We start from the raw sequence: 14528 nt of genomic DNA, 5'->3' as shown, positions 1-14528 counted from the left end.
ACCATGGCGGCCAAGACGGCAGGTGGGGGGCGCTGGGAGGTGGTGAAGAAGGGGCGGCGGGCTGGGGCCGGCGGCAGTGGTAAAGGCGGCGGAGGGGACCGCCGGGCGCTCGGGGAGGCGAACGGAGTATGGAAGTACGACCTGACCCGTGAGTACCCACCCAGCCCGCCGCCCCGTGTAGCCCTCGCCCCGCCCCAGGTCTGCCCCCCACCTCCCCACCCCGGGTGGTAGCGAGCAGCTACCGGGACCCAGATGGTCCAAACACCCCTGAGCTCCTGGAGTCGCGAGCTCTCCTGCGGATCGGTACCTCCCAGTTCAGCCGGCGCTCCCCTGGCGTTTCTCTTGACCCTCACAAGAGGTAGACAGCGCGAGGGAGGTCGCCGTCCTCGCCACTGACATGAGTAAACTGAGGCCCAACGAAGTTAGACGACTTCCCCAGGATCACTTGTTTGAGGGGACCGGGATTCCGGTCTTCGGACTCTCAGCAGACAGCACACGCTCCCTGCCAGCTGTCCCCGAGCCCTATAGCCTGGCCTCGCCGGGCAGGTGTCCGGGAACTGCGGAGAGGCTGTCTGGTTCATCACACACTGGGCCCCCGCCTTAAGTAACCTGCAGGCAGGGGGTGGGCGTGGGGACCCGGACGCTCATGAGGCCCGGCAGTGGGAGAAAATGATCCACCGTATGCATCTCCACACCCATCAGGTATTATTCCAAGCGGTGCCTGTTTCCTCAAAGCCTCCTGGAGGAGCAGAGAATGCTTGCCACTTGTTGATTATAGAACTGTCACATCAGAACCAAGAGGAACTGGGGTAGAACCAAGATGGGAAAACTGTAATTTCCCAAACTGGTAGCCACTCAGTAAAGAAGCCAGCCCTCTGTGTTGGACACCACCCACCTGCCCAATTTTCCCATACTCTGATTTCCTAATAAAGAAATGCCTTATCTCTGAAAGAGCCCATGAACTCAAGAGCTGTGGGAACTGAAAGAAGCCACCAGGAGGGGTCCTTAAGCAGGATGCAGGAAGGGGCTTTGAGGCAGGCTCCTCTCTGGAGATTAAGTGCCAGTGTGTGGGGAGGGACCACTGTTTCTGTGAGGCCCTCCTGATTCAGGGCTGCCCCCCTTTCTCTGCCTGTCATTACCCCAGCTCCAATCCAGACGACAAGCACCCTGTATGAGCGGGGCTTTGAGAAAATCATGAAGCGGCAGAATAAGGAGCAGGTTCCACCTCCTGCTGTGGAGCCTAAGAAACCGGGGAACAAGAAGCAGGCTAAGAAGGTGGCGACCCTCACCAACCAGAACCAGAAGCAGGGCCGCTTTCGCAGCCTGGAGGAGGCACTGAAAGCTGTGAGTGTGCCGAGACTTTAGGCAGGGGAAGAATGAGGACCTGAGGAGTAGAGAGGATGAAAGAAGTGGGACAGGGACGGGCTGCTGAGGGACCTGTGGGATGAGGGACACTGCTGACTAAGAGGAGGCCTTCAGGAAAGGATGGAAACCCAGTGGGATGCAGTGTCTGCGCTTAGGATAGAAAGGGAATGAGTTTATAGAGAACCATAGATTAGTGAGAGGAAAACCTGGAAATTCCAGAGATACACAGAGGGTTTAGAAAAACTGGTTCCTACCGCCAAGGAAGGAATGATCTTTCACTTTCGGTCTTCTGTTTCTCCTCTTGAACATGTGAGGGACCCAAGAGTATTAGTTCTTGAGATCACCAGGTACAATTATCTTGTTCTCTAGTTTCTGAAGATCTGGATGCAACAAAAGTATGGCATTCCACATACTTGCATCGAAAAGCAGACACCCTTTGTTTTTCCTGCCACCACCTAGTTCAACCATTTCCCCACCTCTACCCCATTACTCTACACCCACAACTCACCATGAGGGGCCTGTGTTCCTGGCAGCTGGACCTGGCAGATCTGCAGAAGGAACTGGACAAGAGCCAGAGTGTGTTCTCTGGGAACCCATCTGTGTGGTTGAAGGACCTGGCCAGCTATCTCAACTACAAGCTCCAAGTACCTCCGAGTGAACCCACACTTAGCCAGCATCCTCACGGTTAGTTCTCCAGATGAGTTGAAGAAAATTCTGAAAGGGCTGTATGTAAGCGCATTACTTAGTAACTGAGCCCCATGACCCCCACTGCCCTGACTTACCTGGGTGATTTGAGCTGTCCTCAGATTAGCATGGCTTCAAAGTTTCTGGGCCTCATTGAAATAGGGAGGATGCCAGCCACAGTGCAGTGACCTCTGCCCTCACTTACAGTTCTCAGGGAGCAAAGCAGAGGCCTCAGAGCTAGCAGAGGCTTCTGGTGCTAGCTCTCATGTGAGGCCTATCGACCCCAGATTATCCCTACAGCCTGGTGAGCCGGGAGCTGCGTGGCATCATCCGAGGGCTACTGGCAAAGGCTGCAGGATCCCTGGAGCTCTTTTTTGACCACTGTCTATTCACCATGCTACAAGAACTGGATAAGACTCCAGGTGAGAGGGTCCCGTGAGAATTAGGCCAGTCCTATCTTGGGAACCTAATCCCCTTTTTCCTGCTTCTAGAGTACCTGAAGAGGTTCTGTTTTAGCAGAGAAACATGCTAATTCCAGCACTCTTGGAAAAGAAGGAGGATGCTAGGACTCCCTGGGCCTGGGTTCTGGGCTCTCAGCTGTTAAAAGGGAGATTACAGGTTTGGGGTGCTGATTAGTATATATGGGTCTGAGAATGTGTATCTCCAGGGGAGTCACTGCACGGTTACCGCATCTGTATCCAGGCCATTCTGCAAGACAAGCCCAAGATTGTCACCACGAACCTAGGCAAGGTGAGCTAGGGTTGTGATGGGGCCATTGGGAGGCCAGGACTGGGGAGACTGGGCAGAATTGACTCTGTTGAACCCAGTTAAGGGATGCGGGAGGTTCTGTAAGACAAGTAGTTAGCTAACGGCATTAGCACTATGTGCATATATGAGGTAGGTACCGCTATTGTTCCCATTTCGTAGATGAGAAGATTGAGCCACAGAAGGGGTCAGTTACTTTGTAGAGTTGGTCAACTAGTAAGTGATAAATGTGAGTGAAGACCATAGCCTGGTGCCAGAGTCTGTGCTCTGAGTCACTCCACCACGTTACCACACGGCTCCATTGTCCTCTCCCAGTTGAATTCTGTCTTCTTTGGCTTTGGGGGTGCTTCTGGTGCTTTGCCCTTTCCCAACCTGCCTCCCTCACTGGTCTCCCCAGTTCCTAGAACTGCTGAGGTCCCACCAGAGCCGACCAGCCAAGTGTCTGACCATCATGTGGGCCCTGGGTCAAGCGGGTTTTACCAACCTCACCGAGGGACTGAGAGGTAAAAGAAAGAAACGTTTTGGAGCTGGAAGTTCCTCTTTAATGTCCCCAGTGGATCCAGGCTTGAGGCTTCCTCCCTGACCTTTGTCTCCACAGTGTGGCTGGGGATTATGCTGCCTGTGCTGGGCATCAAGTCTCTGTCTCCCTTCGCCATTGCATACCTGGATCGGCTGCTCCTGTGAGTAATTGGGAGTGTAGGGGAAGAGCAAGCCCAGGGTGTTTTCAGGTAGCTATTTCAGCGAAATGGGATGCTGTGATCCTGGTTTCCATAGATATGAAGAAGCATCAGGACCAGCTCCTCCCAAGTCAGAATGGTGGTGAAGAAGGAAAGGGAGGGAGCCAGGAAGTTGGGGGGATAGAGTGGAGTTTATGCCCTTTTTCTTAGATGTTCTTAGCTGGGACCGTGGCCAGGGCAGGTGTTCCCCAGTAAGCCTGTTTCTTTTCTCCCCCACAGGATGCACCCCAACCTCACCAAGGGCTTTGGCATGATTGGCCCCAAGGACCTCTTCCCACTTCTGGACTTTGCCTATATGCCCAACAACTCCTTGACTCCCAGGTAGGGCTGTCCCAGGGCACAACCTGCTGTGAAGGACCCCAGCAGAGGGTTAGGACATTACATCTGTCCCTTCACCTCCTGCCACCCTCAATCTGAGATTATCAACCCACGTGTTCACGGGATCGTTGAACCCTTGGAATTACATGGGCCCTCAATGGTGATTGGCCTGTGGGCATTTTCTGGGGAGGGGACCCATGACTGAGCAGATTTTCCAAGAAGTCTCTGAGTCTAGAAAGATGCAGAACCATTATAAGGCCCTTCATGACCACCACCTTGGGCAGGGTGTGGACTTTGCAGCAGGCACAAGGGACACAGCACACAAAGCCAGTTAGAGTCTATGCTCAGCTCTCCTCTCAACCCCCTCCACAGCCTGCAGGAGCAGCTATGTCAGCTATACCCACGACTGAAGGTGCTGGCATTTGGGGCAAAGCCGGAATCCACGCTACATACCTACTTCCCCTCCTTCTTGTCCAGAGCCACCCCTGGCTGCCCTCCAGAGATGAAGAAAGAGGTGAGGAGCTGGTGGGAGGTGCCTTTCTCCTTCTTGGGGTCTGTTGTGAGGTCCCTATCTGCTGACAGGCCCTGCCAGTGGGAGCCTGTTTTCTTCCCTCTCTGCCCCCCTCCCCAGCTTGGTCCCAACAGCCAACTGCTGGCTCCCTTATGCTTCACCCTCGGAAGAATGGAGCTGGAAAGGCAGCCTGTTCAGATCTGACCAGTCTCTCATGGTCCCTTGCAGACAAGTGAATTTTGATCTCAGGAGCCCCTTCCTCCCCTTTACAGCCTCTTGGAGATTTTGAGGGTATGGGCACAATTTCTCTGCCCTTCAGGGTGGAGTGCTGCCTGGGGGGCCCCACTTGGCACTAAGAGGGGGAGTTAGCTCTTAGCACTCCCCACCATTGCCCGGGGTCCGGCGGTCTCTCCCTTCTATCTTCTGTGCAGCTCCTGAGAAGCCTGACCGAGTGCCTGATGGTGGACCCCCTCAGCACCAGCGTATGGCGGCAGCTCTATCCCAAGCACCTGTCACAGTCCAGGCAGGTGGGGGGGTGGGGGTCACCTGCCTCCGATCCACACAGAGAAACCTTAATTCACTTTTCGTGTGTCCTGTCTGAAAGCAGAAGGGGGATGTTTGTCACTGTTGTTCAGGCTCATACCTGTGGGGGCTTTGCAGGGAGGCTTCCAGGAAGCTGCTTCTCTGTGGGGGTGGAGGACGGGGCATAGAGGGTCTTTCAACCTGAAGGAGCTGGGGCCCATGGAGGACGGGAGGGGCAGGTGGGCCTCCTGATGGGAAAGGATTGTGCTTTCCCCACAGCCTGCTGTTGGAGCACCTGCTCAGGTCCTGGGAGCGGATTCCCAAGAAGGTGAGCTGGGAAGACATGGCAGGTTAGGCCTTGTCTGGGTTCTGGGTTCGTACCCTCCGCCACTGGCCCCGCTTTCTGGGAAGGCACTCTGTTAGCACTTCTGGCGTGAAATACTAAGCGGAATGGAAGCTCAGCGTTCCCTCGTGGGTTAAATCTTAACATTCTCAGCCTAGACTTCTCTTACTCTACAGACGCAGAAGTCTTTGCAAGAAACTATTCAGTCCTTCAAGCTTACCAACCAGGATCTACTGAGAAAGGGCAGCGGCAGCAATCAGGATGTCGTCACCTGCGACTCGGCCTGCAAGGTGCCAGCGCCCAGCCCGCTGCCCTCGCCTCCCACCACCACCCATAGACTGTTCTCCTCGTGGTCTCTGCACACCCTGGGTTGGACCTGTATAACATTCCTGCCCCACCTGCCGCTGGAGCCCCCACCACCTCTGGAGTAGTGTGAGGGCTGGATCCTCTCTGTGGAAGGCCTAGCTTGAGGCCTGCCTTAGGAGGCCAGGGCCAGCCCCTCTCCCTTCTGACCACTGCAACCTGCCCCTTCTCCTTTTAGAGTCTGTTGCAGCAGGCTCGGGGCTTCCAGCTGCCCTGGACACGGCTACTCCTGTTGGTGCTGGTCTTTGCCATAGGTTTCCTATGCCATGACTTCCGGTCACACAGCTCTTTCCAGGGTAAGCAGGGATTGGCTGGCAAAGGAGATAGGCAGGGGCTTTTTGTAGGGACACAGAGCTGGATGTACCACTCCCAGCCCCCGCACACACTCCAGAACAGACATTTTTCTAACAGATGTGTCTGTGCTTTGCATTGTAGAAATCCTTGCATATTCATGGTCTTATTTGAGTAGTGTTATCTTGTTTTTAATTTCTGAGGAAATTGAGGCTCAGAAAGATTTACCAGTTAGCATAAGGTCACAGCTAGGAAGTAGAAAGGCTGACCCTCAAACCCGAGGTTTCCTAATGCCCAAGTCCACAGCTCCACCTGGCTGTACCCTTCTTGCTCCCCTGGCCTGCATCCCTCCCTCCACATGTGCTCCAGAGCATAGTGGAGCCAGCTCTGCGACCCCGTGAGCATGTCCAGTTCTGCCCCGTCCCTCACTGGGCCTGCTCTGGGGCCTGTAGTGCCTGCCTCCCCAGTCCCTGCCCCGCTAACCTCCCCACTCACCCGAGGCCCCCTCTCTGCAGCCTCCCTTTCTGGCCGGCTGCTTCAGTCATCTGGTGTCTTGCCTGCTGGCCAACAAGCATGCACCAAGATCTACTCCTACAGCCTTCAGGGCTACAGGTGAGACCTCCGGGGGTCGGGGTGGGAGGGGACCTGGCGGGGAGAGGGAGGCGTGGAAGAGAGAGGGCTTGCCTGTTAAGGGTGGTGATGGCATTGACAGTCAATGGGAAGCCACTGTGGTTTTCCCCTCCCAAGGCCTCCCTTGCCCCAGCTGTTCTTAGGCCAGCCTGCTTGGGAAACTCCAGACACCTTCTTCCTCTGTGTCTCCCCTACAGCTGGCTGGAGAAGACATTGCCAGCCTGGGGCTCCCACCTGCTGACTGTGGTGAGGCCTGGCTTGCAGCTGGCCTGGGCCCACACCAATGCCACCGTCAGCTTCCTTTCTGCCCACTGTGCCTCACACCTTGCCTGGTTCAGTGACAGCCTCGCCAACCTCTTCCAGAGGGTAAGCTGGAGACACAGAGGTCGGAGAAGGCTCTGACCTCTCGCTGGATGGGCTGTGTTCTTGGGAAGGTGCAGCCCCACGTGGACTGCCTTCCCTGTCGTTCTAACCTGTCCATTCTCCATGGTCCAGGTACAGACCCAGCTCCCTGACACCCTGAACCAGCTGGTCCGTTCTCTGAGGGAGCTGCTCCTGTTTCTTTACCACAGCATCCTGCTGCCCACATGGCACATGCTGCTTGAGGCCCTGGCCCAGATCCAGGAGCATTGCCATGAGGCATGCAGGTGAGACCTTACCCCAGGGCTCCAGCAGGAGGCCTGTGGCCCCAGGCCCTTTCTCCAGGGACACAGCTCCCCATTTGGTTTTCTCACTCTGCCCTGCCCCCTGCGCATCCCCTGGGCACTTTGGGATCCGGGTTGTGAGTATGAGCTAGAGCTCTTTGACTTGACACAGCTGCACATCACAATTTCCCAACCCCCAAAATGTCTGCTTTCCTCCCAGAGGCGAGGTGACTTGGGACTGCATGAAGACACAGCTCAGTGAGGCTGCCCACTGGACCTGGCTCAGACTACAGGACACCACAGTGGCTTTCTTGGACTGGGCACTTGCCATGATATCCCAGCAGTAGGCCCTGCCTCCCTGGCCGCTGGGCTCTGTCTGGAGCAGACCACTGGAGACTGTTGGGGCAGAGAGTGGCAGTTCTGCAGCGGAGTCTTTGTTACTTGGTGCCTAAGTTCTGTCTCCTCAGCAGGTGGTAGGCTGCCTCTGCCTCGGTTCTTCCGATTTGGTGGCAATGAGCCCAGAGGTATCTCAGCCTCCAACCCATGACTCCACTGACCACTGCTCTGCCCGACTGCACATGGCTCCCAGCCTCTGTCCTTGGGCCTGGTAGCCTCTCTTGTCTCTGCTCTCCACTTCCTTCTCTCTCATTCTTGAAGCCTCAAACAGCTCATCTTGAAAAGGTGGACTTCAGCAAGTGGCTTCTGCATTCTGACAAATGATTCCTGCTCCCAGACCTTAACCATGGCAGAAAAAAAAAGGGACTTCTAGAAGAATCTAGAAGAATGTAGCACCACAGTGAGTGGTAGCAGCTTTGTCTCTACCGACAGTCTGGATGTGGCTGTCCGTGGACATGGAGGCCTGGGTGGAGAGGCCTCTCACCTCAAAATGTTCAAGTTAGGTCCTTCAAGGCGCCTATTGTCCCTGCCATCATGGTCCTGCATCCTTGCTCTCTGTCCCCTTTCAGTGCTGGGGAGGTCTCAACCTCCGTGTTCAGCCCTTCTCTGCTGCCCACCCCTGCCATCTGTCTGGAGAACAGAGCCCAGGTCGTCATGTTCCTCAGGCCCAGGAAACCATCCAGCAACCTGTTGAGACAGGACACAGCATGTGGCTTGTGGATGTGCCCACTTGGTGGAATAAAGGACACAGATTTGATTTCTGGTTTTTCTCTGTGCTGCTTCATATAGAAATTCCTACAGTTGTGGACAGGACAACAAAATGTGAGCTCCTACACATTCTTTGGCCCTCTGCCCTCCCAAAGGTTGTAGCCTCTGGCTGTAGTTGAGCTTCTGGCAAGGAAAGCCTGCTTCCATCATTCTAAAGTTTGGCCTGTCAAGGGTTCTAGACACCCTACTTGCTCACTTATCGTCTCACTTGTCCTGTGATTCATGTCCCAAGATTGCCTTTGTAGCTTGAGGATTATATGCCTGGAAAAGTCGGGGAGAGTGTCCTAGAGGACTTTTGGCCAGCAATCAGAGGATGCCTCCTTCCTTGCCAGGACCTTCATTTATTAATTGGTTCATTTTATAGGCAGTGAGTGAAAGATTCAGAACTCCAAGAGACACATGAGTCAATGGTTTATCACCCATGTCCCTTTTAATTTGAGTTGAAACTACAAGTCAGCTAACTGCACGGGTTTTTCAGTTCTCGCCTGAAGTTTCTTTCCTTGAGTGTTTAAAGAATATAAGCAGTCCTAGAGGTGCACTGCCCACTTCAGCGTCCATGGGTTGAGTTCCTTTCCCATCACGAATGCCTGGGATGACTAGCAGGGGTGATGGCCAGCTGCCACTTTCCCTTTCACAGGTGGCCCTGTGGTGCTGCCTCCGTTTTTCAGCGCCAGGATTATCCAGCAACAAGCATAGCAAAATCTTGACACAAAGGGAAGTCATGAGGACTGTAACATCTTCCTTTCCTTGTTAGGATGTAACTTACCACACTGGGCAGAAGCCTGCTTTTGTAGTGGCAGTCAGCCATGACCATTTTTTCCCAGAAAAAAAAAAGAAACCCCACCTCACGAAGGACGGAAAGTGTAGGCCTGCTGGCAGGACTGTCCACAGGTCCCCAGACATGTTCCATTGCTTCAGTTCTTTACCTAAAATCAGTTTTGGATGGCTTCAATTCTTGAGTGAATCCTAGTAACTGGCCTGAATTCAAGACAAATTGAAGAAAATGATCCGGTGTGAGCTTGGGTTGGCACCAGTGCAGGGCCATCCCGTACAATGACATCAAGTCCAACCGAGGCTGCTGGACTGGACTTTCAATCCAGCAACTCAGAGAATCCCACTTACAAGTGCTTCCTTGGATTCTAGTGTGTACACTACTACCTTATTGGAATCATCTAATTTCTAACATGTAATCCTGGGATACAACATTTTTCTTTAACTCAGGTTAACTGGGTTCTCCACAGCCTCTCACAGGGACGCTACTGCCACCTCAATCGGCATTTTTGGATAGATACCTGATACTGGAATGGTCAGAATGTTTCCTCTATCCACTGCACCTGCTAGTCATTAAAGCTAGATCAGACATGTAGATATTTCATTTTAGCACAACTCTACAGGGATCCAAGCCAAGCCAGTTAGCTGCACGAGTATAGACTGGTGGAGTACACTGATGCTGACAGGCAGGCAGGCACACTGACGACTGGTGTTACTGGAAGTCAACTGACATCTTGAAGATCACTTCTAGACATTTTAACTTTACTTTTCACACACAGCTGGAGTTCTACAGATAACACATCAAGTAACTGAAGGGCAGTTTGAGTACTATTATCTCTTATTAGCTTTAGTTACTAGTTTGACCAATCTACCAACCAGACCATTCTGTCCAACAACAGCAGAATACATATTATTCTTGCATATTATATCTCAACACTTCTTTCCATTTATCTAAGTCTCAATGCATATTTTTGGTTTCTTTTGGCTACTTGTACCCTGTCTACAGCTTCAGCTTTAGAGCAGGGTGGGTGGAGGGGGAGCCTGACTTACTATGGATAGATAATGTTGCTGGACTCATGCCTGTGGCGTTGCCAGCCTCTTCCCAAATGTCACCATTCTCAGAATGGAGCGTTGCCCACAAAGACAGGCATACCTGCTCTGCCCTATTCCAGAGTGACCCAGTTGTCAATAATACAGAAATTGCAATGGTTGGATGACCTCTGAGCATTTTAATATGTCTTATCTCTCCTGAAGGAGTTTGGATTTAAGTGAACACTTAAAGTGATGAATTCATTTTCTAATCACTTTCCTGGTTCTGCTCCCCAAAGGACTTGAGGGTGCAAAGGACCTTGCTTTTCTGTATCTGGTGTTCCATTCTTAACCTGTGGTTTCATTGCCCAGACCTGAGGTATAAGAAAGAATTTTCATCATTCAGTGTATGAGCAAATACCTATTGAATATTTTACCTATTAGAATTAAGAGTTGAAACATGTTGGATATACCTCAGTATATACTTTTACTATTTTAGTACACAAGTTATTAATTTTTAATAGATTTTTTTACAGCAGTTTTAAGTTCACATCAAAATTCAGCAAAAAGCACCGTGTCGTTGCCCCGGCACTTCAGGTTCCCTCACTGTCAACAGCAGTGAACCTATACTGACATGCCACTATCACCCAGCACTTATCTGAAGTCTGTAGTTTACCTTAATCATACTTTGCATGATTTCAATCTTTTTAAATTTATTGAGACATTACCTAATATGTGGGCTATCCTAGAGAATACTCCATGTACTCTTGAGAAGCATATGTATTCTGCTGTTGTTAGATGGAATGGTCTGGTTGGTAGGCTGGTCAAGGCCTCTGTTGCCTTATTGAGCTTATCATAAACATTATTGAAGAATTACAAGGCAGTAAGAAAAGCACTAAGCAACAATAAAAATATGGATGAAAGATACTTTATAAAAGAAATGCAAATGAACAATAGACTTGGGAGGAAAAGTCCATTTCACTGCCAAAGAGATACAAATTTAAGATAACCACTTATTTTTGCCTTTCATGTTGACAAATTTTTTAAGTGATTTACTCAGTGAATGCTATGATGCTGCTGCTGCTGCTAAGTCACTTCAGTCATGTCTGACTCTGTGCGACCCCATAGATGGAAGCCCACCAGGCTCCACCATCCTTGGGATTCTCCAGGCAAGAATACTGGAGTGGGTTGCCATTTCCTTCTCCAACGTATGAAAGTGAAAAGTGAAAGTGAAGTTGCTCAGTCGTGTCCAACTCTTCGAGACCCCATGGACTGCAGCCTACCAGGCTCCTCTGTCCATGGGATTTTCCAGGCAAGAGTACTGGAGTGGGTTGCCATTTCCTTCTCCAGAATGATATGATAGAAACTGGTATAATGCTTCTAGGAAGTAATTTGGTAACATTTGTCAAAAGCCTAGAAAGTTTCATATTACTTTACCAAGTAGTTCCACTCCTATGAATATATTCTAGAAGGTACAGAAGTAAACAGAAGTGTGAACAAAGATTTACATATAACATTTATTGTAGCAGTATTAATCATGAAAAGTTTGGATATAAGTTGTCCCAACAATAAGATGAATATTTCAGTAAATTTTGGTACAAAGCAGATGAGAAATGACTAGTCAAATGATGATTTAAAAAACTTTAATGACAGAAAATTGCTTATTACTAATTGAGCTCAACTTATTGAAACGTGGCCTACAATAAAAAACACAGAAAATAAACGTTGACAAGGATGTGGAGAAATCAGCACCCTCTTACATTGGTGGTGGGAATGTACAATTGTTCAACAGTTGTGGAAAACAGTTTGGCAGTTCCTCAAAGAGTTAAACATACAAATACCATAAAATTCAGCAATTCCATTCCTAAGTGTACCCAAGACAAATGAAAATATAAATCCACACAGAAACTTGTACATGAATGTTTGTAGCACTATTATTTATAAAAGCCAAAAGGTGGGGAAAGACATAAACAGAAGAATGGACAACCGAATGGAATATTATTTAGCCATAAAAGGGACAAAGTACCGATACATGCTGCAATGTCCATGAGTCTCAAAACATAAGTGAAAGAAATCAAGCATGAAAGGTCACATATTTTACGGTTTTATATGAAATCTCCAGAATAAGGTACATCCGTGGAGACAGCCAATTAGTCGTTGCCAGGGGTTGGGTGAAATGCAGATGGGAGTGCTTACTTTCAGGGTTAACAGGTGTTCTTCCAGAGTGAGAAAAAGTTTTTCAATCAGAGAGAGGTGATCATTTGCAGAACACTATGAATGTACTAAATGATACTGAATTGTTCATATTTTAAAATAGTTAATTGTATGTTATGTGAATTTCCCTCAGAAACAAAAGCCCCAAGCAACCCCACCTTCTCCCAAGAAAGAGAGCGTGGTAAACATCGCTCCAAGAAAACCGCCCCGAGCTAACGCTCTCCAACACAATGGTAGGTAGCCTTTGCAGCAGCAGAATGAAGTTAAATCAATGGGAAGAGGTTAACCTGCTTTGTGGATGCCCACAGACGTGAACCCTGGTGTGCGTTCGGTAACAACACAAACCTCAGATTTAAAGTTTAGCCTGTTCGTTTCCAAGGCAAACGATTCAATATCACGATAATCCAAGTCTATGCCTTGACCAGTAACGCTGAAGAAGCTGAAGTTAAACAGTTCTATGAAGACCTACAAGACCTTCTAGAACTAACACCCCAAAAAGATGTCCTTTTCATTATAGGGGGCTGGAATGCAAAAGTAGGAAGTCAAGGAACACCTGGAGTAACAGGCAAATTTGGCCTTGGAGTACAGAATGAGGCAGGGCAAAGGCTAATAGAGTTCTGTCAAGAGAACACACTAGTCATAGCAAACACCCTATTCCACCAACACAAGAGAGGACTCTACACATGGACATCACGAGATGGTCAACACCGAAATCAGATTGATTTTATTCTTTGTAGCCACAGATGGAGAGGCTCTATACAGTTAGCAAAAACAAGACCTTAGCAAAAACAAGACCGGGAGCTGACTGTGGCTCAGATCATGAACTCCTTATTGCCAAATTCAGACTGAAATTGAAGAAAGTGGAGAAAACCACTAGATCATTCAGGTATGACCTAAATCAAATCCCTTATGATTATATAGTGGAAATGAGAAATAGATTTAAGGGACTAGATCTGATAGACAGAGTACCTGATGAACTGTGGATGGAGGTTCGTAACATTGTACAGGAGACGGGAATCAAGACCATCCCCAAGAAAAAGAAATGCAAAAAAGCAAAATGGCTGTTTGAGGAGGACTTACAAATAGCTGTGAAAAGAAAAGAAGCGAAAAGCAAAGGGGAAGAGGAAAGATATACCCATTTGAAAGCAGAGTTCCAAAGAATAGCAAGAAGAGATAAGAAAGCCTTCCTCAGCGATCAATGCAAAGAAATAGAGGAAAACAATAGAATGGGAAAGACTAGAGATCTCTTCAAGAAAATTAGAGATACCAAGGGAACATTTTATGCAAAGATGGGTTCGATAAAGGACAGAAATGGTATGGACCTAACAGAAGCAGAAGATATTAAGAAGACGTGGCAAAAATACACAGAAGAACTGCACAAAAAAGATCTTCACGACCCAGATAATCATGATGGTGTGATTACTCACCTAGAGCCAGACATCCTGGAATGGGAAGTCAAGTGGGCCTTAGGAAGCATCACTATGAACAAAGCTAGTGGAGGTGATGGAATTCCAGTTGAGCTATTTCAAATCCTGAAAGATGATGCTGTGAAAGTGCTGCACTCAATATGCCAGCAAATTTGGAAGACTCAGCAGTGGCCACAGGACTGGAAAAGGTCAGTTTTCATTCCAATCCCAAAGAAAGGCAATGCCAAAGAATGCTCCAACTACCGCACAATCGCACTCATCTCACATGCTAGTAAAGTAATACTCAAAATTCTCCAAGCCAGGCTTCAGCAATACGTGAACCGTGAACTTCCAGATGTTCAAGCTGGTTTTAGAAAAGGCAGAGGAACCAGAGATCAAAAAAGGCAGAGGAACCAGAGCCAGCATTCGCTGGATCATCGAAAAAGCAAGAGAGTTCCAGAAAAACATCTTTTTGTTTTATTGACTATGCCAAAGCCCCTGACTGTGTGGATCACAACAAACTGTGGAAAATTCTGAAAGAGATGGGAATACCAGACCACCTGACCTGCCTCTTGAGAAACCTGTATGCAGGTCAGGAAGCAACAGTTAGAACTGGACATGGAACAACAGACTGGTTCCAAATAGGGAAAGGAGTACGTCGAGGCTGTATATTGTCACCCTACTTATTTAACTTACATGCAGAGTACATCATGAGAAATGCTGGACTGGATGAAGCACAAGCTGGAATTGAGATTGCTGGGAGAAATATCA

At 49.4% G+C, this 14528-nt stretch overlaps 1 protein-coding gene across 1 annotated transcript; it reads left to right on the top strand.

The window, feature by feature from the left end:
• On the top strand, window positions 1-8333 carry LOC128071267 (transmembrane protein 214). The gene is made up of 17 exons (XM_052664158.1): window positions 1-148; window positions 1145-1344; window positions 1899-2049; window positions 2337-2471; window positions 2717-2799; window positions 3212-3317; window positions 3413-3494; window positions 3771-3872; window positions 4242-4383; window positions 4812-4903; window positions 5182-5230; window positions 5422-5535; window positions 5787-5904; window positions 6415-6511; window positions 6727-6895; window positions 7025-7176; window positions 7394-8333. Exons 1-17 carry the CDS (start codon window positions 4-6, stop codon window positions 7518-7520), a joined length of 2064 nt encoding a protein of 687 aa, XP_052520118.1. The 5' UTR covers window positions 1-3; the 3' UTR covers window positions 7521-8333.
• Window positions 8334-14528: the final 6195 nt, after the last annotated feature.

This window comes from Budorcas taxicolor, unplaced genomic scaffold (assembly GCF_023091745.1).
Source record: "Budorcas taxicolor isolate Tak-1 unplaced genomic scaffold, Takin1.1 scaffold315, whole genome shotgun sequence".
NCBI lineage: Eukaryota > Metazoa > Chordata > Mammalia > Artiodactyla > Bovidae > Budorcas > Budorcas taxicolor.
This window is presented reverse-complemented; position numbering and strand designations above follow the sequence as displayed.